This window comes from Hippocampus guttulatus, chromosome 5 (assembly GCF_054856545.1).
Source record: "Hippocampus guttulatus isolate MCC_2025c chromosome 5, RoL_Hgut_1.0, whole genome shotgun sequence".
NCBI classification, from domain to species: domain Eukaryota; kingdom Metazoa; phylum Chordata; class Actinopteri; order Syngnathiformes; family Syngnathidae; genus Hippocampus; species Hippocampus guttulatus.
This window is the reverse complement of record NC_141265.1, coordinates 18480302-18504905: the sequence shown is the minus strand read 5'-3', so window position 1 is coordinate 18504905 and position 24604 is coordinate 18480302. Positions and strand designations below refer to the sequence as shown.

Sequence of the window (24604 nt, the reverse complement as noted above, 5' to 3'; positions counted from 1 at the left end):
CAAATTGGCCCTTTGGTCTGCGGGGCTGTGGAGAGCACAACCTTGTTTAATCCCCTCAAAGTGTCTTTCTGCCCGCCTCGATCACTGCGTGTCATACAAGCTAATCAGTCAGCCGGCGCTCCAAAAAATGCTTTAAAGGGCTTCCTCCTCAATTGGAACCACTTTCCTTTTCATATATCCTTTTTCTCCTCTCCGTTTCTTAAGTCGTCGAAAACATTCTTGCTTTTGTCGACGACGATTGCGAGATTCACTTGGCGGAACTTTAGAGCGTGCGAACAGCTGCGCGGACAATACCTCAGGAAAACTCTCCCCTCTCGCTCTGTTTTCTTTTTCACAGTAAAATGCACATTTGATTGACAGGCCCTTGCCCCCGAAGGAGAGAAAGGCCAGTGTGAAGTATCTTCTGACAATAGCCCGAGCGCTGACCTCATGCATTTTTGTTCTTGAAGGCCAGCGTTTCCATCAAGATTTCCTCATGTGGAATCGCATAATTTGACTGCAATTCATCTCCTTGTCGTGCTTATTTCCTCAAATTCCCCATCTCCTTTTTTGATGGATTAATGGCAAGACGTTGGTTTTGGCCGCTAAAAATAAACACACTGTTTTGGGGTAGAAAGAACCCTCTGAAATAAGTGCGCTGTGTAATGCAAACCTTTGGCGGATTTAACCGTGTATATGCTTTAGCTGTACTCATTTACGATGCCTCTTAATTTCTTCCCCATGTGATGAGAACATCGTCTGATCTAAAAATACCAGAAGGAAAAACGACACGCAAAGTGCAATTATGGGCTTGTGAGTTGACCCGGTATGCTCGCCGTGGCCACGCCGCCCGTGGGTGGTTTCTGAGGCAAGGCCCGACACACACTGGGGCCGGTGGCTTCGCTAAGCGCAGCGCAAACATAAAACGAGCCAATAAACAAAGGAGAGAAGGCGTGATCGTGTTTTTCAGCCACGAACGCTGCTCGGGCTGCCTAAATACACACTGTACTCGAATAATATACGGCATTAACATTTTGGGGTTGAACAGAAATATATTTGACAACTGCCTGGTTTTGTTTCAACTCCCGTAAACTCCGCAGCAGTATGACCGCGAGGAAGATCCATTTTCCAATGTTTACAAGCCTTCATATTTTATGTTGCACCGTGCTATGAAACACTGTCATCATCAAAGTTGAACTTCCAAAGCTGAACGCGGTTTGGTCCGTCCGTGATGCTGGCTGGCTTCTAAGCCGTTCTAATTGAAAGATCGTATTTGCCATTGGAATGAATGGAAAGTGAATCCATTCATACACAATCAAAGTGTTTTAAGTCACACTTTAACATTCCCAACTGTCACATTTTTTTCAAACCTATAGAATGACTAAATGAAAATAGTATGAGGTAAAATGACTCACTCAAGAACTTGATCGTTGCCGCTGTTGGCACAGTAAAAACTGATTGGTAGGTGGCTTCACCGATCATTTTGATGATGATTCGTCATATGTGCTCGTTCGCATGCGCTTTGGAAAATTCATTTCCATCCATTTTCTGATCCGCTGATCCTCAGAAGGGTCACGGAGCGTGCTGGAATCTATCCCGGCTGTCTCCGGGCAGTAGGCCGGGGACACCTCGAACTGGTTGCCAGCCAATTGCAGGAAAATTAATTTGAGTCGTGGAATTAATGTTGATCCGTTTTTTTGTATTTCACTGAAGTGGTTCACCGATTTGCCAGAGTGGCGTTGATTCTCGCTCATCACTTCCTGCATAAAAAGCACGGAGGAGCGATGGAAAAAGCTGTAAAAATCGACAGACTATAACTGAACGAAGCCTCGGAGATCATGTGTGATGATAGTGTGACATTTGAGTCATTTGTTTTGCTGAGAATTGTACTTTGACAAATTGTGCCACTTTTAGGGCTTTCGACTTTGATTCTTCCACTTCAGTTCCAGGACTGGTGTCATAAACGATATCTTTCAGGTCCAAACAAGTTTCATCGTGGGCTGGATGATCAATCAGCTTGTCAAAAAAGAGATACCACGGAGTTGACTTGATTGAGTGCTTTTGAAGAGCCAAGAAGTGTGGCAGGATGACTTGTGGTTGCTTCACCGTGATCAGAGGCTTGCTCACAATGCCCTGAGCATCCAACAGTTCCTGGCCCCCCCAAAAAAATCACCTTGCTGGAGCAACCTCCCCATTCACCCGACCTAGCTTTTGTGTGTGTGTGTGTGTGTGTGTGTGTGTGTGTGTGTGTGTGTGTGTGTGTGTTTTTTTGGGGGGGGGGGCACGTTCCCATGTCTGAGGGGGCAATCAAGTGAAGTGTTTTTGAAGACTACAAAGGGGTTTTACTTCAAAAGGGCAACGCTTGTAGTTTCCTGCTTTGATTTGAATTCTATCTTTTGTGACAGCAGTTCTGGAACTTGTCTTCCTTTTCATACTGATTCGTGGATACATCTGTGTGTTGCTGTTTTGTGGTTGGATATAACCAGAAACTGTTCCGCAAGGGCGTCTCAGGACCGGGGCAACCTCATGGTATAGAAGCCACACGGGAAAGCCCTTGATTAAACTCGACTGACTGATGTCCAACACACCCCTCTTCCAAAAGGGAAGTACATGTATCGCCTTCCACTTCGAAACCTTCAAATCATTGGAACTCGTTGAAAATAATTACGGGCAAGGCAAAATCCACATTGTAATTATAGTCAGAACAAATTCTGCTCTCAATGAAAACTCGAACATATTTTGAACGATATGTCGAGAGGCGATGCCGCTTGTTGTCAAGCGTTCACCAGGCCAGTCTCACGCGGAGAGTCCTGCGGTGTGTCACACTTAACTACAGTCATCCAGCAAGTCTCAAGTCTACAATTGAATAATTGATGCAAAAAGATTACGACACAGCGGCCGCCGTTAGGCGAAACCCAAGAGGCATCATCATCGTACGTCCCGGCGCTAACCGCTACCGGACACCTCCTCCGCATGTCCGAGCGGGCTATCTCGTAGAATAGATCAATGAGCAAGTGAGTGTGTGCAAGGGATCCGGAGCTGCTGGGCTGATAGGTTACAGGGTCAAGCCACTGCCGGCCGCATTATCAGCATGTCTGCTCGCTGCTTATCAGTGAGCCTGTTGAGAAGGGCTTTCGGGAAAAGACTAATCCGCCACGTCCATCCATTTCGATACCGCTCACGTCTAAACCAGCTGTCCAGGGCGCTCACTTTCACACCTACGCGCGAGAGTCTTCGGTTGACTCAACGTACGTGTCATCAGCACTTGGGGGGGGAGGAGGGGGACCTGCAGTGAACCCACAAAGCGCACAGCAAAATCCATCGACTCAAGCCTGAGCTACATCTGGAAATGGATAAAAGCGGCGTTGTTTTTGGCTGTTTGTTGACATGACAACAGTGTTTTGCAGGCCGTAACGCAAGCATTTGAAATGCAGTTCTTTGAACAGGAACACCGTTTCCAAATGTTCGTCTGCAAACGCGTAAGGGATGAGCGTTCGCCACGTCATAAGCAAAGCAAAGTTGAACTGTGCTTGCGTTCCTAATCGTAGTGTGTTTGGCCATACTTTGCAACTGAGATCACGGGAGAACTTTAAAATTACTTATTTACAAACCCCGATTCAGTTACCACCCAGTGACGAAGTGGATGTGAGAGGGAACGCTTGCCTGTGTCTATCTGTGTCCTGTGACATACTTGCAGCCTGTCTTTCGCCCAAAGTCAGCTGGGATAGGCTCCAGCTCCCCGCGACTCTCAACTGGAAAAGCGGAATACAAAAAATGCCCAGAGGCGTATTAACTTTCTTCTTTACCAGTGGCACACGGGGGGGGGGGGGGGGACACCAAATGGGCAGGTATTTTGAGCGTATTTTTTTACAGGTCCGCGTTGTCGAGGTCGTCGACTTCACGTGTACCTTTTCAAAAAAGTTAAAAGGAACTTTCTGACATGCACCTGAATCGTTAAACCTAAAACCCCACTTGAAGCTTCTCAACACTATCAAAATTCCTCCCTCACAAACATACCAATGCTTTTCAATGACGTCTTGAATTGAACAGATATCGGCAGCGTCTGGTTCCTTTTGGACGGCAAAAAGTATACCGGTACTCTCAAGTTCGACTCGCATTTGATCAGTTTGAATTAAAAGGCAATGAGACACCGTGTGTGTTCCGATGGCGAGAGTAAAGATAACAATGGAGGAAGATGAGTGAGGTCACAGTATCGGTCACTTTTAAAGGTTCACCGTGGGAGCTCTCTTTAGTTGTGGTGTTTGGCTCACAAATGTGCGAGGTCCCACAATCCATTTCATTTGCTTTGGTGATTGACAGTTATGCATTTCAAAGCTCTCCGTTGCTCTGGCCGATCACCCTCTGAGCATCACGACTCAAACCTTGACTGTTTTTGGATGCGTGTTCTGTCTGTGGCAGGATGGTCTGCTGAACGCATAGCTTCTTCCGCATGTGTGTGCCTGGATGTCATAGCGCTGCGCACAGAAGCTAGTATATCAGTGTCAGCGGTGTGCGCCAAACACGCCACGCTGCCGTCGTCTTGATAGACAGATCCTTGGTCAGCCCGGAGCCCCCGGGGTCATGGTTGGCAGGTCACAAAACACCAGAAGAAAAATACCCCGCGAATTGTCAAACAGACCATTCAGGAAGCATCTGCTCTTTATTTTTGCTCCATGTGCAGCACTTTGTAGACAGCGGTGGCTGTTTTAACCCTTTCATGCACCTTGTAACCTGATAACATGGTAAGCTGTCCACTGTAGTAACCGCTGTCCCTGAAACAGTTAAAGTGCTCGACAAAAACAGTTGAGTTGAGTTGGTTGGAACGGCAGTCAAACCTGAGGTCCACCTAAGCCTCTTCACAATAAAGGTAAATGTATTTCGTGTAATTGTATTAATAAAGTGCCTACAATTGACTAGATCTTGCCTGTGTGAAACAGTCCAAGCAACTCAGTCCAGCAAATGTAAAATTCACTGAGAGTAATGTTGAGATACTGGCACGCTAACATCGTTTTTGCTCAGGTTATATATAATGCGAGCCATCAACAATCCCTGAAAAAGAAAAATGATCGGAATTGTAAACAATCAAGTCATATTAGGATCGTTTCTTCCCTTCCCCAGCCACGACCTCGTCTATCTACTTTTAATGTGCATCCGAGACTGTATCTATTGAAATGAAAATAGATGAAAGAGGAACTAGTATATCTGTCTAAGGAATCTGTGAGGAATGTTGCGACAAAACAACGTGAAAAGTAAAATCACAGAAATTTAATTAAATTACATTTAAAGTCATGAGAAGATGTACTCAGATCCAGCTTCTCTTTGTTAGGCAACTCTTGGCTCTCTTTAAGCTTAAACCCTTGCCACCCACCAGCTTTAAATCCTTTTTTGATGGGTTCCCCAGTCATCTTTCCATTGCTGGTGTATTTGCGCAATGCCTATGCACAATCCCAAACAAAGCAAACATCCACACTTGAATCACTAAAACATAGACGAGTAAGCTAATTAACATCGGTCGTGTTTGACAACATCATCATTGTTTTTAGAGTGAATAACGCTACGCTGACATTTATTTTTACCCTCCCGGGAATAGCTCAGGCTGTTCTCACAGTATTGGAACGTTATAAAAAAAAATTAACTGTCCAACTTTCCTAGATTTTTCTGCTTCTTTAAAATGGAACAAACAGCATGATATCTGCATCAGAACTACCCTTTACTTTCTTTCCAGCCTTTTGAATTAAAAAAAAAAAAAGCGTTTTCTTAACCATTTCAGGGACAGCGGTTACTACAGTGGACAGCTTGTCATGTTATCAGGTTACAGGGTGGATGAAAGGGTTAAAGAGAATGTTGACAATATACCCTCGGCAAAACCGCATGATGCAGATTATGAATGAAACGGTTGAAAGGAGGGTGGCAATAAGGGGAAGGAGAGTCGCCATCGTCCTTCGTTGGCTCCACCTCATTTGTCATGCTGCGTTGTTTTGTTGTGTTAACCATGACGACTGTCTCAGTAGCTCCATCCAGATTCCGGATTATTCTGAGTGAGAGGGCTGAGCATGAGGAGACGAGGCCAGACGTCAATAAGATTGCCGAAGCAGGAAGAGCAGAAAAGATAATTACAGGGGAAGAAAGGAGAATGTTGGCTTGGCAGAAATGCCAAGGAGCCTTGTGTCGAATAAGTTGCAAAGCTACTGATTTGGTCACATTTTCTTTGGCGTGACATCGCGACTTTGTGTGGCCAAGAAAAATGGCGTCAATGAGTGCTTAAGCAATCATGACGGCATGAGGACAACAGCTGTTCGAATTATGGAATGTTACCAGCCTGTTGTACCACCGTGACCATCTGGGCAGAGTTTTTAAACATGTGGCCGCTTTATTCTAACCAACCTGTTATTTCTATTCTGCAGGATTTGTTCAAACACATCCGCGGCGGGCATTGGGGTGGCGCGGGGGGTGGGGACTATTTACTTAGGCCCCCTCGAAAATGTTGACTCCACACCGGCAGTACCACGCTTCCGCGGTTATGCTAGTCGGCTAACGACATGCAACATTCCTTGTCAAAAGAACTTTTTTTGTACTGGCCTTTTGGGATGCCGGCCAGAATAATGTTACCTGAAAGCTTGAGCTGAATGAGAAGAAAATGAGAAGCATGAAAAGGTTACAAAATATCTACTGTCGCATTCTTTTTGTGGAGTGAATTCATTGATAGGTTCAACTTTGCCATGAGCCAGTCAAGAATTACCAGGCATGGTAAAATCAGGCATGGGCACAGTTAGAATCAGAATAATCTTTATTGGCCAAGTATGTAGAAGACACAAGGAATTTGTCTCCGGTATAACACGCTGCATTAGTATCATCATAAACAAGGACATGACAAATAGGTATGGAAGGACATTTCGAAATGTAAGTGAACCGTAGTGCGGTTAGTCGATTCTAACCTGTTCTTCATTTGGTTCATTATACAGGAATGACCACTTTTCTCCATTTGGCTGGGTTGGTTTTGGCTCTGTCCATCCCTGGCGCAACGTCCGAGTCTGCTATTCTGCGCTTCTTCGGGCAGACGGACTTTGTCGTCAATGAGAGCAGCACAGCTGTGGTCCGCTTGGTCGTGGAGCGAGTGGGCGACCCCGTCAATGTCACGGCTTTGGTTCTGGTAGGGGCTCCGTATCGTGCTGTATTATGCCAACATGCGCTTTGTTTTACTGTAGTTTCTGGTTAAAATGAACTGTCCACGTTCAAAGTGTATAAGCCCTCAGCCCGGCATATCTTCCATTGCATTTTCTGCCATTCAAGCCTTTATCAATGCCAAAAACGACGGCAACATCACAGATGAGGAATCGCCAGCCGGAACTCTTCAGAAAACTCAGTAGGGGTTTGGCTTTACGGGCTCCACGTGAGGGATGTGTCAGATGCTCTCAGTTGGTGTTGAACAAGCTGAGCTGGCCGTGCAACGGAATGCCGTGAAGAATTTCGCTTCATAATGCCTTAAACCCAATTTCTCTTGAATTCACTGTAACTCCTGCAAAACATCTGCAGCGTTTCAAGTCAGGAACAATCAACAGCCAGCCGTCCTTTCACAGCATGCCATTTTTAAACGTAAACCTTTTTTGTCAGAGTGAGTGATTCGTGTTTTCATTTCAGCTGGAGGGAGCAGACACGGGCGATTTTGAGGCTGCCAATGCTGCCGCCTTTCTGCTCTCCACTGAATCCAGTAAGACCATATTCATTGCGGTGAAAGACGACGACCGGCCCGAAGCCGACGAAACGTTTACCTTCAACCTCACCCTACAGGTAAATGGCGCATCATTTGGGCCTTGTAGCGTAAGATCATCTTTCACGTGTACGCCAAATTTCATCCTGCCGCTGATGTCACCGCCGTTATTCCATAAGCGTTCCGTCTACAAAGTCTCACTGTTCTGAATCAGGAACCTTAACATCAGACACGAAGGAAGTGGGCGTGGAGGCGTCAACCACAATAAGCCCTCTTTTTAGGCTCTTTGATGTGTGTCCTCCATAAGACTTTACTGGGGTCAGACGTGGTGGGAGGGAAAACGTACGTGGCCAGTGTGCCTCTGAGGTTCCCCTTTTAAAAGACGACGCTGTGAAAGGAAACCGGCAGCCCCTAAGTCCAAGCAAGTACACTTTTCTCATGAAACGCGATCGCAGCTACCATATTTGCATTGAAAGTGGAATTTAATACAACGTAAGCAACGTAATACTTCAATAAGATGGCAAAGTTGTGTGATGCGCCGTTGGCGTGGAGCTACATTGTAAATCCTTCTCAAGAAAATTAATGTCACAGCGCAGGGTGCCTCACACCTAGAGGCCATCGTCATGGTTTCACTTCGCATTTAGTCGTCGAGTTTGATTGATGAGTTAAGGGAGGAGGACTGGTCATTGCCTTCTCATCAAGATAAAGGCAAATTGGGATTCACCGATTGTCATCTTTGCAAAACCGGCCTGGCATTCCTCACAACGTTTTTATTATGTCATCTTTATGTGACATCTGCTCGTATTTAGCCTCCAAAGCAGAGTGAACGAAAAGATGAGACCCACTTAGCCCTTCTATTTACACTACAGTGAAGTCAAAGCTTTGGCCAAATGCCTCCCTATCAGTTTACTGGACAACTTTCTGCAAGATAAATCTGCGCTGCAAGTAGGGTCAGACGTCAAGCATCAAGGTGGAACCAGGGCATGGCCTTCGGGATGTTTGTAGCAATATCGTAGTTGTTCATTTTTCATCACTAATTCATATGAATAATTAAAGAAAAAAAACTTTAACCTGTCAGTCTGGATTCACATTAGGATTGGATATTTGAACACCGTCCATTTCCTTAATTGATCAAGGGAAAAAGTAACAATAAAATGTTTTGATTCCTTTTTTTTTTAAAATCAGCACCTCTGCTGGTTGTTCAAAGTACTGCGCTGTATTTTGCCTCAATGCTTGAGACGAGATTCATCAACAACCAAATTCCACACAGTCAACATCCTTTTCGATTTCGATTCTTAATGATAAATGAGTTACGTCAACCTCATATCCGAAATGAGTTTGGTTCTCTTTTCAGCTTTGCCCTTGTGGTTGTCGCGCCCCTTTCGTGACGTCGTCCTAATGCCGACTGCTGCACGCAAAATCCGCGAAACAGGAAATGAACAGTTGTTGTCACTGGGCAGACTAGTGACACTTTTTCATTAAGTCCCAAACAGCCCCAGACCACACACCGCTCCGAGCTCACTGTCATTCATTTGGCCGCGCCGCCGAGAAATGAGCAGGGCTGCTTTGGGTGTGTTTTTGGTGAGGAATCACCATTTAAAAGCTTTAACCAAGTTTACGTGTATAGTTTCGGGGGGAAAAAAAACACACTTTTTTTGTTTGTTTTACCAAACTACGTTTATAGTAAGAAAGATCATAAACTCAATCTGCGTTCAATTAGAGGCCGAGTTGAGCGTGAGGCTTGGAAGTGGAAAAAGTGTGTATTTTGTGTATGTGTTAGTAGACTCCTGGCCTGCTTAGTGACTTGGCTCTAGGTCATTCGCACCCTAGGTGACCACTACAAGACTTTAGCAGTCACAACAAAGCACTCTTAAAGCTGGGAATAGCCCTTTATGATTAGAGGACTGATGGCAGAGTGTCCTAAGCATGCTGTTTGTCGTCAGTGCTTAGTTTTACCACACGCACACACTTAACCAAGAAGAATTGGTCGTGAAACATTACGTGATGCTAATGAAACACTTGTAAGCCCAAAGTGGTGCAGAATATGCGTTAGTCTCTCCTTTTATATTGAAATTAGGTTCAGGGGGGGAAGAAAAATCACAAATTTCTTTCACAGTCCACAGGATGTAGTTCGAATTGTCAAGGCAAAAAAAAAATCTATTGTTCACTCAGAGGAGAGTTGAAGATTGTCAGGTCTTAGTGCCGACTGATGGCGCTCAAGAATGAAGAGGCATCCCGCAGAGAGGCAAAGTGACAAATGAAGTGAGTTGAGACCGGTACTTCCTGTTTTTGTGCCCTCTCACCATGGCGTCTCAGTAGTGGCGGCACAATAACGAAGTGAAGGCAGCGTGAGCGGCATCAGGGTCGATGGAGGAGGCGTGGTGACCCAGATTAACTCTTTGAATTGCTTCCGCTCTCCAGAGCTCCTCCAATGGCGTGACACTGGGAACGCCCAACAAAGCCACCATCACCATCCTGTCCAATGACAATGCCTTTGGAATCATTGCCTTCAACTCAGTAAGAAAATCCAAGATTGTCAATTATCTTCACTTCATCTCTTCTTCGTCTCTTCATTTTGATCTGTAACTGAAATTGGAAATGTGCTTTTGAATTGTACACAACCTCAACGGCCTCAAATCGTACCCGCCAACTCTTAAGTGTTGTAGTTCAACAAACAGATGTCTCTTTTTTTTTTTTTTTAGGCTTCTAGAGACAATCGAATCCACATCAAACCTGACTTTTATGTTACCGTGGTGGTGAATTCAGTTTCCATGGTAGCCGTGGAATTTCGGGAACCATTTGTCTCACCACCTCCAGCTGGTTTGATGCGATGGATGATTATTTGCCAAGTCCTGTTGGGCTTGTAACTGATATCTGAGTTGGATTTTTTTTTTCAACTGTCGTCAATCTTTCCTGTAATGAAAAAAGACAAAGGATGAATTTAGCTTTGACAGTTTTAACCCTGGGTCATATTCTCATTGTTGATCTTTTTTACACTGATACTTGTCAGCTGGCATCCACTTGTTACCGAGCTATCCCAATTGGTTGTACAGTGATCTTGTGCAATTCCTCATCGTACAGATTCGAACCCTTTTCCAACCAGATCGTGTGCAATTAGAGATTTGTGATTTCATTATGTCTGTCTCACCCATCACAGACTGAGGAGGTCGTAGTTGAGGAACCGAGAGGAGTAAATCGGTTTGTGCCTCTCACACTTATCAGAGAAAAGGGAACTTACGGAACAGTGACTGTGAATTTTGAGGTTTGAGCATGTTATACATCAATTCAACACATGTAGTCCTTTTTTAATATGTATATCTTTTTGTCATAATAACACATTTTAATATTGACTTTTCAGGTCTTTGGGGGCCCCAATCCTGCTTTTGAAGACCTCTCTCCAAATAGAGGAAATATCACGATTCCTGTTGGACATTCCGTCATTCACTTCAGCATCCTCATCCGGGACGACCAGGTACCAAGCAACGAGCAACAGTGAATTATTGAGCACTTCATAATAACCTTATCACTTGGATCGTGGACCGAGTCCTTGATGGGCCATTTTCTTTGCGTGCGCCAGATTCCGGAAGATGATGAAGTGTTTTCAGTCAGGCTGATGGGCGTAGCAGGTGGAGCTCTCCTCAGGCCCAATGGCAGCATTATTCAGCTGAGAATCCGACGCAATGACAGCCCACTGAGGTTCTTACATTCAATCAAAGCATTTCCAGAGTCTGCTGGAGTCATCGCCCTGAACGTGACACGTGGTCGGCTGAGCGAGGACGGGCCTCTAGTTGGTTCTGTCGACACTGAGGTATTTTTGTTTTTGGCTTCCCCAAATGTATCTGGAAGGTGTCTGTTTGCCTGCAATTGAGCATCCTCTATTTTGGATTTTACTGAATCAGGCCAACAATAAACATCTGTAGCCAATTGTCTCCAGGTTTCTGTGGATTATGTCCTCGTAAGTGGCAAAGGGCCAGTTAGCGCCACAGTTGACGAGGACTTCCGTGACCTGCAGCTGGTCAGGACCATCACCTTCCCTCCATTTGTCTACAACACCAACCTGCTGTTTAACATCACGGATGATGACGTGCCAGAAATCGCAGAGTCCTTCCAAGTGGTCCTGTTAGAGGCGAGCCTGAAAGGAGATGCGGTGCTAGTGTCACCCACTACCGTGCTAGTGACCATCGAGCCGAACGATAAGCCTCATGGTGTCTTGTCAATCAGCAGCAGTGCGATCATTCAGCCAATCAGCATTGACGAGGACCTGACACAAAGGTGAAAACCCTGCGGGCCAGATATAAGTGAGAGTAATTTGACAGTCATCTAAAAAAAACAATCACGGATGTTCCTGCAGATTTGAGGGCATTGTTATTGTCAGAAACGGAGGTAGCTATGGCGAAGTGTCTGCCAACTGGTCCATCAGTCGAAACTCAAGTGTCCTCTCGTCGGTATCTGATGACTTGGCGCCAGAGGCCGGGATGGTGAGCTTCGCCCCTGGCCAGGTGACTGCCGTGATTCCAATAAATATCGTGACAGACGACCTACCCGAAGAGGCGGAAGCTTTTGTTCTGCGGCTGCTGCCGCATTCTGTGACTGGGGATGCTGAGGTGGACGAACCCACGGAGGTCAGTACAGAAGGATTCATGCGCTCGTTCTCCATTTTCAAGCTTGTTTGGGGGAAATACACTCCAGATGTCACGCGGTAGGTGTTTGTTCCAGAATGTGAGCTAATGTAAGGTACAGTGGACTTGGCACATTTTGAAAGCCGACCCCCTTCGTCAGCCACTTTGCTCTGTGGGGTTCCCATGAATGCAGTTGACTGGATACAAAGTAGGCGCATGGTGTGGACCTGTTTGTGCTTTTAAAGCGTGGGTGAATTGATGACAGGCTTTTACGGTCTGCATTTTCATCATCCATCATTCGTGAAATCAGTAGGCAGATCTAAAGGTCTTTCTCTTTTGATGAGATACAAAGAAACACTTTGGTCGCACATGAATACACACCATCACCTCAAGTTGTGAAAGTGCTGCATCTGTTTGACACCTGCGCACCACGACTATCCTCAATAGAACACGTGTTAAGACCCATCATATGACTATGATTTTTTCCCCCCTCAATTAACATTACAAAATGATCAGTCATAAACATGCATTGTTCCAAGCCATAAATCAATTATGCGTACACAGCAGGCAAAGCATCACGCATGTGGGATTCAGGGAAAGAAAGAGGCCCTAATTAGAGTCGTCATAACGACTCCACCAGAGCTAATTAAAGAGGAAGCATCTCTAAAGTTAGCTCAAAGATCTGTTTTACTACTTTCGGGCTCCCGATCCTTTCCTCTGTCATCCTCACCTCACCATACTACTTTGGGACCAAATTTTCAGAAAAGGAAAATAGGACGCAAAGCAAAAGATGTTCATTGGACGTCTGTATCAATCACAACAGACATGTGGGGACTGCTACCTGTTTGAAATATTTGAAACGTCATGTTGATTATTCAGATTCGTTTTTGAGATTGTCCAATCTTTCCCCAGATGATGTTTTACATCCAAGACAGCGACGACGTCTACGGTATATTTGGCTTCAACCCTGGGAAAGAGCAAAGCATCCAAAGCCAACCCGAAGGCCGTTTCCTGTCACTACACTTCCTGCGCGAGGGCGGCATGCTGGGTCAAGTCTCGATGAGTCTCACAGCACTCTACATTCCTGCTGGTCCGATCGACCCAGTATTGGCTCGAGACCAGGTCCTAAACGTTAGCAGAACGGTGAATGTCCTCTTCTCCCGTGAACGCACGGCCGTCGTCGTTCTGCCAATCAGGAATGACGCTTTTCTGCAGAATGGAGCACATTTTTTTGTACAGGTAACTAGCAAAGAATGTCCTCTTCCCATTTGTGCCTGCCCAAAATCATTTGAGTGTCTCTTTTGAACGTGTGAGTGGTTTGTGACTGCCCCTTGGACAGTATGTCAAAATTGGATCAAAACATTGCTTTCGGCCTTTCTCTATTAACTTCTGCACTTAAAAAAAAAAACATGGAGTTCACCCACTTCAATTCTTCATGTCTCGACTGTCCAATCTCTATGAACACAAATGCTACGGAAAACTGATGGACAATTTCCAATGATGGCACTTGTCGAAATCATGAATCATGATATTAGCGAAGCAATTTGGTGCCTTGAAAGGCAAAATCACAAAAGCAATGCCATTGTCAACTGGACGTCATGTAATCGTTTCTGTTCTCTCCTCCAAGTTGAATGCGCTGCACCTTGTTGACATCACTGCCCTGATTCCGTCAAAAAGCCCACGGTTTGGAGGACCTGTCAATCTCACCCTGACTGTCACCCCTGATATTGCCAATGGGGAAATTGGTTTTACAAGTAACAGCACGATTGTTGTGTATGAACCAGAAGACAGCAACGCCAGCATAGTAAGTTTCCACTCTCAGACATGAACCATACAAACAAAGGAATCATGGCCCCAGATTTAGCATTCCATGAGAATCTCTTTTTTTTTTTTAAATAAGGATATAAAGCGCGTTTGTTGCAGGTGAGCCTCCCGCTGCGGCGTGACGGCACAGACGGTCAGGCTGTTGTATTCTGGAGTCTCAAACCGATCGGCGGCAACCCCGAGGACGTAACCCCGGATGATCTGGAACCTCTCAACGGCACAGTGGCCTTCACGTCTGGGCAGAGCGATGCCTTCATCAACCTCACTATCATGGCTGACAGCACACCCGAAGTCAATGAGACATTGCTGCTTACTCTGGATAGGTAAGGAAGCCTATCAACAAGTAATGGATAATATAGGCACTCTACTCGATATACGTGGTATGAACTTTATTGTGCACCACTGAAACATGAACTTGGAAGAGGTTATGTGAATGTGAAGTGGAAAAGGAGGATGTGGGGGTGTCCAGCTATGTGAGTGAATGTTCTGATGTGAACCACAGCACTCTTGTCTCCCACCTCATCTCTACAGGGTGGAGACCGCCCGCTTTATAGTGTACTTCGGGTAAGTGGAGAAGTGGAGTGGACCAGGGCTTTTTGTCGAGCGTGAATCGGGACTTTGTTTTTTCCAGAGAAGGGGCTACTTGAGGATTTCTGGGGTCTTTGGTTGACGAGGGGATGAGGATCATTAGGGATTTTATGGTGGTGCGAAAACAGGGAATCCAAAAAGAAAGTAGTCGTTGGGAAGTAAACCGGGAATCCTCTTCACTACAATTTCAACAGGCTTGATTGTTTGCCCTTTTCAATATGTCTGCTTTGGGATGCATGCAGTGACTTAGCTGTGATTGGTGATTTGGAATGCTTCGTGCTGTCTTCTTTTGTCTCAAATTTAGCCTTCATGTGATGCCTGCTTCCCTCCAGTTTTCTCTCTCACACACGCGCACGCAGAGGAATTCATCGTAGGACTTTATTTTGCTCACAAAAGGAATGCGATTTGAAGAAGTCATACTTAAAGTGTAGTCTGCAGACCACTGAGGGTCTACAGTTACATATAGTGTACACGTAACCTTTCAAGAGTACTCTCGTTAGGTGAGAAGTTCCTTGGTTTTCATTCCGGCATTGTCAATGACAATCTTTTGAAAAATTAGGCTGGAATTTATCATCACGTTACAAACCCCCATTTAAAAAGCTCAGTTATTTGTCATGGAACATCTTTGTTTTGAATCTAAAAAACAACAGCAATTAAAATGTTTTGTGTTTCTGCTGCACCGTATAAGGGTGACGTTTTCTGAGGAAGTAAAATCTATTCATCTTTGCGTCGCAGGAGCGATGTCGAAAATCAGATCCTGAAAGTTGGCTTCACCACCAGAGACATTGTCATCATGGAAAACGATGATCCTGGGGGAGTCTTTGAATTCTCCCCATCCTCCAGAGGTCCATGGTTGATCAACGTGAGGCAAAGACACTATAAATAACTGAAAATTCCCGTATTTTCCTTGTCACCTCACATCTGCCGTCATTTCTTCTTGTAGGAGGGTGAGGCCGTGGAGCTCCATGTGGTCAGAGCCCAGGGCCAGCTGCTAAAGCAGCTGGTGCGATATGCTGTCACGCCTGCAGGCAACGCCGAATTCTACGGCGCCACGGGGATCTTGGAGTTTAAACCAGGCGAGAGGGAGGTGGTCGTGGCCCTGGTGGCCAAGCCTGATGGTGTGCCAGAAGTAAGAATATTCATCACTCATGAATACAACAAAGCACTGCACTATTAAGATTACACAGGTCAGTTTTCTTGCTGCCCTCAACCTCCTCTCAGTTATTGTTCTGACTGACATGTTTGTTTTCACAAGAAATCAGTGTTTTGGTTAAACCAACCGGTGTTCTGTTGTTAGTTATTAAAGAACAGAAGAAAAAAAAAGCTAGACACAAACTGTTTCGCTGTTGAAAGAAGAGATTCTATTCTTTTGGCAGGTTCAAAATGCTCTGAAACAGCTGGCAAAAAGTCAAATGTGCTCTGTTTTTACTCAGCTGGACGAGACTTTCTCCGTGGTACTCAGCAGCCACAGCACTCCGCCCAGTCGCCTCGGAAGTCACAGGGATGTCAACGTAACAGTGCGCAGGAATGACGACCCCTTCGGGGTCATCCAATTTGGCCGATCAGGGGTAACAATGGCCGTCAGTGAGAGCAAAGGCAATGAGACATACCAAGGTAGTTTGCAGGAGCACATTTTATTCTCTGACTTGACCTAAATTCATGCACTGGAGTCATAATACCAAAAGAATCGAGCAAAAATTAAATTTATAGGCCAACATTTGCTGTTCATGGTCTAAACAAAGCTCTCTCTCTACATATATTCAAACTCATAGCGACATACTCTGTGGAAAGGAGCAAGGGCCTCTTTGGAGAAGTCTCCGTTTCATGGGCCCTTGAGCCAGCTGCATCGGGAGATGTTAGCCCCATCCAAGGAAACATCACATTCAAGGAGGGGGACTCCTTGAAAAACTTCACCCTCCGATCTTTGCCTGATGAGGTATAGTGAAGAATTAAGCTAGAAATTTTAGATGTGGCTTCTAGAAGTTGTGATTTTTTTTTTTGTTGTCCTAGATCCCTGAAGGTTTGGAGAATTTCACAATCACTCTGGTGAGCACAGAAGGTGGCGCAAGGCTCGGAAACAGGGTCACGGCCGCTTTTCAGATCAACAAAAATGATGATCCAATTTATTTTTCTGGTAAGAGGTTTATTGTAAAGCATTTTTATTATATTACTGTTAAATCATCCCATGCAGCCACACATTCCATATCTTTCTTTATACATCCTGAAGAACCTTCCATTGTGCGACTGGGAGAAGGCGATGTGGCCACCTTCAGTGTTCTGCGAGCCGGGCGAGCGGACAACATCGGCACAGTGGCGTACCGTGTGGAATATGGCGATGCGTCACCTGGCGATCTCACCCTGCTCAGTCAGGACACAATGTTGGTGTATGAGATCGGGGAGTGGATGAAGAACATTTCTGTGGCCATAGAAGATGACGACATACCAGAGACTGATGAGCACTTCCACATCGTCTTGTATAATGCCACTGGTGAGTATTACATATGACATTTATCTGAAGTGAGGTATTTATTTTAGCCAATGATGGACATAGCAATTTATTGAAACAAGGCGTCTCTCAGTACAAAAGCCCCTATAGATGGTACATGGAAGCCTTAAATAGAAAATTATCAATTTATTCCCCAATTTTTAATGCTATATACTTAAATCTGTTATTGGCAGCTTGAGTGCCTGCCTTGGTGACACAGACGGGGGTGTCCTCTTAATCTCAGCATTGTGTGTCTGGCAAGGGAATGAAAGAGCGCCGGTGCCCAGACAGGATTTTAATTACCAGACTCCAAATAGCCAAAGGCACAAAGACCAGTGACTCAATTGGCCTCTCTCTGTTTGCCAGTAGACAGCCTGATGGGCATTTGTGGTAGAAGGAGTCTTGCTTATGCCGTGCGGGTCAAAATGTGAGCGCTGCATCAAATTCATGCAGGGACCTTGACAGACTCTATTCAGTCACTTAACGATGGGAAGATTCCAGCGCGCTTATTTCATTGATCAGGGGAGTCTGGCAACCTGAAGTATGTTACTCACTGACCGCTTCTGATGAATACATAACCGACGTCTATATCATTTGGCAAATATGAAAATGTAAATTGGGATATGTTGCCAATTTCTCTCTGTGCAGGTGATGCTGTGGTGTATGGAGCAGACACAGCTACCGTGGTCATTGAGGCCAATGATGAGGCAAATGGAATTTTCTCACTGGAGCCAACGGAAAGGGCGGTTGAGGAGGGGAAAAGCAATAACTTCAAGTACGAAGCTGTCTTTGCATCATCTCAAATATTCACAGTGATAATTTTCATATCATTGCCGTTGGCGGGTCACCACTGAGTGTACTCCTAGTCAGCTTGGTTAGGTTCGACTCACTCACTGTTCTACTGCTACATTGGGAGATGGAGCGAGAGGGAGACAGATAGCTGCCTGCAGTGTGTATGTGAATACCAGACTCTTTTTCATGTTTTGGTTCAAGAGCTGGAGTTTTTGAGAGAAAATCCAAATCGCATTTATTGACCAACAGTAAGACATAGGGGGACCCTATCAGACAGTGTGAATCTCACGACGCATTCATTCTTCGACAAACGCAGATGCTGTGGCCACCAGGCACGCGATGTAAACGTAGCATAATGAGGACAAGCGTTATAGAAAATGAATAGATGCATCGAATCGTTTTTATTTTGAGTTTAAATTCAATCCCCCTCTCAAGGAAGGAGCCATCATTAAAAGGCATCATCTTATCATCTATTGCTTTTTATCTCCTCAGTGTCTTGCGAGCACGGGGTCATTTTGGCAACGTGACAGTCTTTTGGCATCTATATGCCAATGACTCCTTCACGCCGTTGTTGGAACGTCAAGAGTTTACCAACACCTCTGGCTCCATCACTTTCACCACCGGAGAAGATTTCAAAGTAATCGTCCTGGAGGCCATCTCGGATACGCTTCCAGAGTTCAATGAGTACTTTGTCCTTAAGTTGGTTAATATATCCGGTGAGTCGATAAGAAAAGTGGATCACGGATACTGCACAACTTTAAATATGTAACATATTGCAAAAAAGTATGCGTAAAATGTTTGTTTACATTTTTAAAGGTGGTCACCCAGGGGATGGTGGCCGACTTGCTGAAACTTCTCTGACTGCCTCGCTTGTCATTCCCATCAATGATGACCCATGTGGCGTGTTTGCCATCGCCGAAAGCAATTTAGACCAAGAAGTCGCAGAGGATGTACTGTCAGATGAGGATATGGCGGATGTCACTTCCTTTACCATCCTCCGGCACCAGGGTACTTTTGGCTACGTGCGGGTTGCCTGGGAGATTGTATCGGCGCACTTCCCAGAGGGCCTTCCTCTGATGGATGACCTGCTACTTCTAGCTTCCTTCCCCGATGCGGTAGAGTTCAGGCCTCGGGCCAGAAGGCACCACTCTGCCACAGACACATGGTTTTTCTCCGGACTTCACGGAGCCTATGGGACTATCCCACCCGAAGAGTCACCCGCCATTCCGGGCAACTTGACGTTCTCAGCTTGGCTGGTCCCCAGAGCGGCTACTGATGGCTTTATAGTCTCCAAAGGAAACACAAGTGGCACCTTGTATTATGGCGTCAAAGTCCAGACCAATGAGTCTCACGTCACGGTGAAGTTGTACTACACCGTTGCGGGATCAAATAATACCCAATTAGCCCAGGCCACTGCTGCCAAATTTGTGGAGGATAACGCGTGGCTGCATGTGATCATTACAGTGGATGATGGGATTGTTGAGTTTTTCCTGGATGGCAACCCCATTCCTGGAGGCCTGAAGAGCATCAAAGGAGAAGGCATTGCTGATGGTAATTTACGCTACATTAACAATCATTGAAATACATTTCACTGCGATTGACTGGCAACCAGTTCAGGGTGTACCCTGCCTACTGCCCGAAGACAGTTGGGATAGGCTCTAGCATGCCCGCGACCCTCATGAGAATAAACGGATTCGAAAATGGATGGATGGATGTGTGCCTTCAGTTTTTCAACTGCCTACACTTCCATTTATTTACCAAAAAAAAAAAACATTCCACTTTATTTCTCATGACTGCAGTTTCAGCACCATGGTCAGTGTCAGAGAGCCAGCTAGTCTCATTTTGTTGTAATGATTGTACAGTCTTTGAATTAAATGGAGATGTTGTTGTTTTGTCTCATGTCGCTGAACATGAAATGCCAACAAGTCGATTCTTACTTAAAAATGCACGCCCACACGTATTGCTCAAGCCCACACACCGCCCACCTACCGGTCCGGCCCTCATTGTTCATAACTATTGAGCCCCTCCAATGCTTGACTGAGCCCAGTTGGATATTGTTACCGCTCAAAGGAATCGCTCAGCATCTTCTTTTATTCTTTCTCCCTCTGATTACCGGAGACAATAGCGGAAGCCCGCACTGGACTGAAGGCTCTCAGGGCAAGGGGGGAAATATCCCAAATGGCTCTCTTGTTAACTTCAATCATAATCAATACATCCGTAATCATCACTTGTGTCAGATGTTATCGTCTTCCAGTGGTTCCTCAACCTGCAGTTGAATAAGTTTGTACTAGGGCTTTGTAATTATCCAGTGTTGCAGAATCCCTGCTTTTTTTTTTTTTTTGCTGTAATATGTTGGTTGGCTTGAAGAATGTGGAAGGTTAAGAAAAGGTTGCACCATACTTTTGATTTGTCAGGCAAGCAAAGCAAACAACACAATACATACAAAATGGAAAAATCAGCAGGTGAACTCACTGTTGCTGAAGAATGATTTACCGTATACGCCTTTTGGAATAAAATGTTGTTGCCTTTTTCTGTGTTTGTCCACTCTAGGTCCTGCTTCTATATTCATTGGATCAGATCCAAGGGGTCAACAGCGCTACACAGGCCTTCTTCAAGATGTTCGCTTGTACCGTACGAGGCTGAACCGCAGCCACATGCATGAGCTTCACAGCCAGCCAGCAAAATCGGACCTGCGAAGCATCTCAGGTTACCTGCGGTACCAGCCGCGGGAGAGCCAGAAGTCATTTGTGGTGGAAGTCAAGGACGATGACGAAGAGGAGGGGGAGGAGGTGTTCTACCTTCAGCTTGTGGCGGTACGTGGCGGCGCTCGCTTGCCCTTCCCCAGGCCCATGGCTGTGCTCCGCGTCATGAAGAGTGATAATGCCAATGGGCTCTTTGGATTTACCGGCGGCTGCATACCTGATGTAAGTGTACTGAGTTAAAAACCACTGCTGCATACGCCGGATTTTTGTCACGAAGGTTCAATGTTAAGACAAGAAAAATATTTTTAGCAATGGTTTTTTCAAAGTCTATATTTTTTGAGTTGTGTTGCAGCTCACTAGCCAGCAATGACACCCTGTGCGGCCATACATATTGTACAGGCCAGCAACAGGCACTCCCGCCACATACATGGGCTCCTCTTGTTGTCTGGTTGAGAGGGAAGAAATTTCATCTGTGCTCTATGTTACACAAAGAGCACATTTGACAATCAACTTGTACTTGACTTGACACAGGTATTATTGATAGAGAAAAGAAAAAAGTGAAATGATAACCATAGAGAAGTGAGTTGCAGAAATGCAACTCACTGTAACATAGAAACGTTTCTGTCTGAATTAGATGCTAATGTAAAGAGCATGTAGCGGAAAGAATGACGATCATGAAAATGTCCATAAAAAGAACATTAGTACACATTGCAAACTATTTCAAACGTCTTCAAAGAGTTAGCAGTTTCTACAGAGAAGCCATCCGCACATGAACACTTGTAACAGAACCCCACTTGCTGCATATTTCATTAGCCTTCATGCCTGGCTGCGACATGCCCACGCTCTCCCTTTTTAGTCCGATTGGTTGCATCGGTGGAGCAACAGATGGTGTGGCCGCCGTTGATGTATCGGTCAGGGGCATTCCCGCACACGTAGCTCAGGATTTCCAACCCTGGAACTGGACACCGCGTTTTGTTGCTCAAGTTCATCAGGCCAACAGGTGGCAGGGCCGAGGGATGGCATTCCATCAGAAACATTATTGATGTGCTGGAATTGCACATTGAAAGTTTGGGAATGGAGCTCATTTGGTCTGAATTCATCTCGCGTTTCCATTCCTTCTGTTTGTTGTCATAGACCACTGAGGAGGGTTCAACCGTTTCCTGTGTGATTGAGCGGATGCGAGGATCACTGGATAACGTTTATGTCAACTATTCTGTGACCCAAACGAATGGCGCGGACAGGGAGACGCCGGCGCATGAGGATTTTCTCAATGCAACCGGAGCTGTACTTTTCATGACTGGTCAGCGCTCCGAGGTGTGTGACAATGACTCACCAGTTGTAAATGCCTTCGAATGGGGCGATTGCTCTTGTGGGTGAAAATAAGTGTATCGTAACTGTGGCTCGCAAGCTGATTTGCACGTGATGAGTCAATACAGGATTAATATTGAAGGTAATAATTCTTAATTTTAAGTTATATTTATGTAATACTTTTTTTGTGAATGAATATTCATAATGTGATTTTATTGAGCAGCAGTAAAGCGTTACACTGAATCTTAACCAAAATATGTTTCTAATATTTTATTCTTATTTGAGTTAAAAGACAACTTTTTTTCTGGGTATTGTCAAGTCAATTTGCAACAAAATAAACATTGTTAATTTCTTACATCCCCAGAGGTGTCACTCAAAACAGAATCTACTTTTTGTGCAGTGTCAAATCGTCATCTCGTTTCTGCCAAATACCGTCCAAAAAGCGATTGAAATGCTGAGCCACTTTCGGTATTCAAATGTCAAATATCTGCGTGCTTTTCTTTTTAGGTACTGAACCTTTTGGTCTTGGATGACAATCTCCCTGAGCTAGCGGAGACATTTCAAGTCACATTAGTGGCGGCAGGATCCAGTGATGGGAAGCCAGGTTCCACTCCTGCCAGCGGTGCAAGCATTGACTCCAGTAATTCTGTTAACACTGTGACTGTAATGGCGAGCGACCACCCTTACGGTATTCACCTACAAACCTGAAACGTTGCTTTATTTTCAATTGTGATACTGTAGCAGAATACAAGTCCTTCCTTTTTGCTTGCAGGCTTGCTCCAGTTTCAAGCTCATCCACCGGGCGAGGGATTGATCACCCCTGCATTAGAACCCGTACACGTCACTGTCAAAGAGGAAGACGGGCATTTTCGACTGCCAGTGGCCAGGGCTCAGGGCCTTTTGGGAAGGGTCCTGGTGGGATACAGGACAACCCCCTTCACAGCATCCAGTCCTGAAGACTATGAGGTTTTCCTCTCATTTTAGTTTAACTGGTGTACATAATTCCATGGAATAAAGTGTCTGAGCAAGTTTATATATTTTATTATCAGGGCTCAGAAGGTATTCTGGAATTCCTCCCAGGAGAAAGGTTAAAGTACATCACGCTCACCATCATTGACAATCCTGTTCCCGAGCTGGACAAGGACTTCCGAGTGGAGCTCTACAATACTGATGGAGGAGGTGAGAAAACAACACTGATCCCACATCCTCCGTAAAATGTCTGCAATATATTACCAGATTGGCAGCAGTTATTAATAATTGTACAAAATGTAAGCCTTAAAAGTGTATTGTGTGGTTTGGATGCCCTTCCTTCGAAAGATGTCGGTGAACTGGCAAAAACCCTGCTGGATTTGTGCATCTTGTATCTTGCCCCGCTATCAACCTTCCTTCCAATGTGTTTTTGATACTGAATTTCCTGATCTGATACCCTGGTGTGACCCCCACCCCTCTCCCACCGCCACGCTCCATCCCTTCCTTCTCATGATTTGTGATCCACCAGTGGATCAATTTCTGCATGTTGAGGAAAGTGGTAGTGGTGAGAGTGACTCTGATTTCCTGCCTTCTTCCTCTCTCCATCGTGGTAAGTTTCCACCTCCTGATATCCTCCTTTTTTTGTGCAAAATCTGTCTCAAAGTCCAATTATTTCTGACGTGGCTTGAAAAACTGTCAGGCTCAATATGATTCAGCTAAAAAAAAAAATCCATCATAATAATTAAAGATTTTACGTAGTTATTAAGTTTGAACCGAATTGGGTATTGGGCTCTTGAATAAAGTGATTCCAGAGCGGACCTTGTGGATTTGTAAAAAATAAATAAATAAAAAATGATCATGAGGCTTTTATGTGTGTGTAGCCAGCTTGGGAGCTGCTTCCCGCATCACGGTCACCATCGAAGCCTCCGATGATGCCCACGGAGTCTTTAACTTCAGCCCGAGCTCCCTGTTCGTGAATGGAACAGAACCCGAGGATGGACAAAGCTCTGTGGTTCTAAAGGTTTGTTGAATTAATTTTTTGTCAATTTCAATTCGCCCAGAAATTGTAAATCCTGTGAGACATTGATCTGAATTTGTTCAAATTGTCTCTGACATGGTTGATGTTTCACGTTGCATCAGGTGCCAAATGAACAGTCAATTCTACTCAATTGAGTCAAATGTGTCATGAAGAATTATACTTCTGTTTGTGATGTCTTGCTTCCCTCTCCCAGGTGGATCGGTCCTTTGGTGATCTCTCCAATGTGACTGTGTACTGGCAGGCTGAGCCCGGCTCAGCAGGTGAACTCTTGAACCAGTCCGGTACCATCTCCTTTGGTGTCGGGCAGACGTCAGAGAGCATCATCATCGCTGTGGCCCAGGATGAGGTCCCAGAGTTGGACAGGAATTTTACCGTGTCTTTGGTTAATGTGTCGCATGGCCGTCTGGGTGTCAAGACCTCTGCCACTCTGACTGTGCTTGCCAGTGACCACCCTTATGGTGTTTTTGTGTTCTCCAACACCACAAGGCCCGTCCGCCTCCCGGAGGGTGACTCAGCTGTTACCCTCAGCATACTGCGACAGAAAGGCTCCCTGGGAATGGTCTGTATTGTTTTTGTGACTGTTCCGAAACA

General features: G+C 45.2%; 1 protein-coding gene across 1 annotated transcript in view; it reads left to right on the top strand.

Annotated features, from left to right (window-relative positions):
- Positions 1-24604, top strand: part of adgrv1 (adhesion G protein-coupled receptor V1) — an 87063-nt gene that overhangs the window by 5181 nt on the left and 57278 nt on the right. The window contains exons 2-29 of the mRNA XM_086111298.1: positions 6942-7129; positions 7618-7767; positions 10109-10204; positions 10845-10949; positions 11046-11159; positions 11265-11495; positions 11622-11959; positions 12039-12309; positions 13219-13545; positions 13934-14110; positions 14230-14453; positions 15454-15580; positions 15662-15847; positions 16152-16332; positions 16491-16654; positions 16729-16852; positions 16946-17206; positions 17852-17978; positions 18488-18711; positions 18812-19546; positions 20546-20919; positions 21832-22011; positions 22513-22693; positions 22778-22971; positions 23055-23184; positions 23504-23584; positions 23856-23995; positions 24207-24572. Of these exons, the coding sequence (XP_085967424.1) occupies positions 6942-7129; positions 7618-7767; positions 10109-10204; positions 10845-10949; positions 11046-11159; positions 11265-11495; positions 11622-11959; positions 12039-12309; positions 13219-13545; positions 13934-14110; positions 14230-14453; positions 15454-15580; positions 15662-15847; positions 16152-16332; positions 16491-16654; positions 16729-16852; positions 16946-17206; positions 17852-17978; positions 18488-18711; positions 18812-19546; positions 20546-20919; positions 21832-22011; positions 22513-22693; positions 22778-22971; positions 23055-23184; positions 23504-23584; positions 23856-23995; positions 24207-24572 (5996 nt within the window). The remainder of the gene's footprint in view (positions 1-6941; positions 7130-7617; positions 7768-10108; positions 10205-10844; positions 10950-11045; positions 11160-11264; positions 11496-11621; positions 11960-12038; positions 12310-13218; positions 13546-13933; positions 14111-14229; positions 14454-15453; positions 15581-15661; positions 15848-16151; positions 16333-16490; positions 16655-16728; positions 16853-16945; positions 17207-17851; positions 17979-18487; positions 18712-18811; positions 19547-20545; positions 20920-21831; positions 22012-22512; positions 22694-22777; positions 22972-23054; positions 23185-23503; positions 23585-23855; positions 23996-24206; positions 24573-24604) is intronic.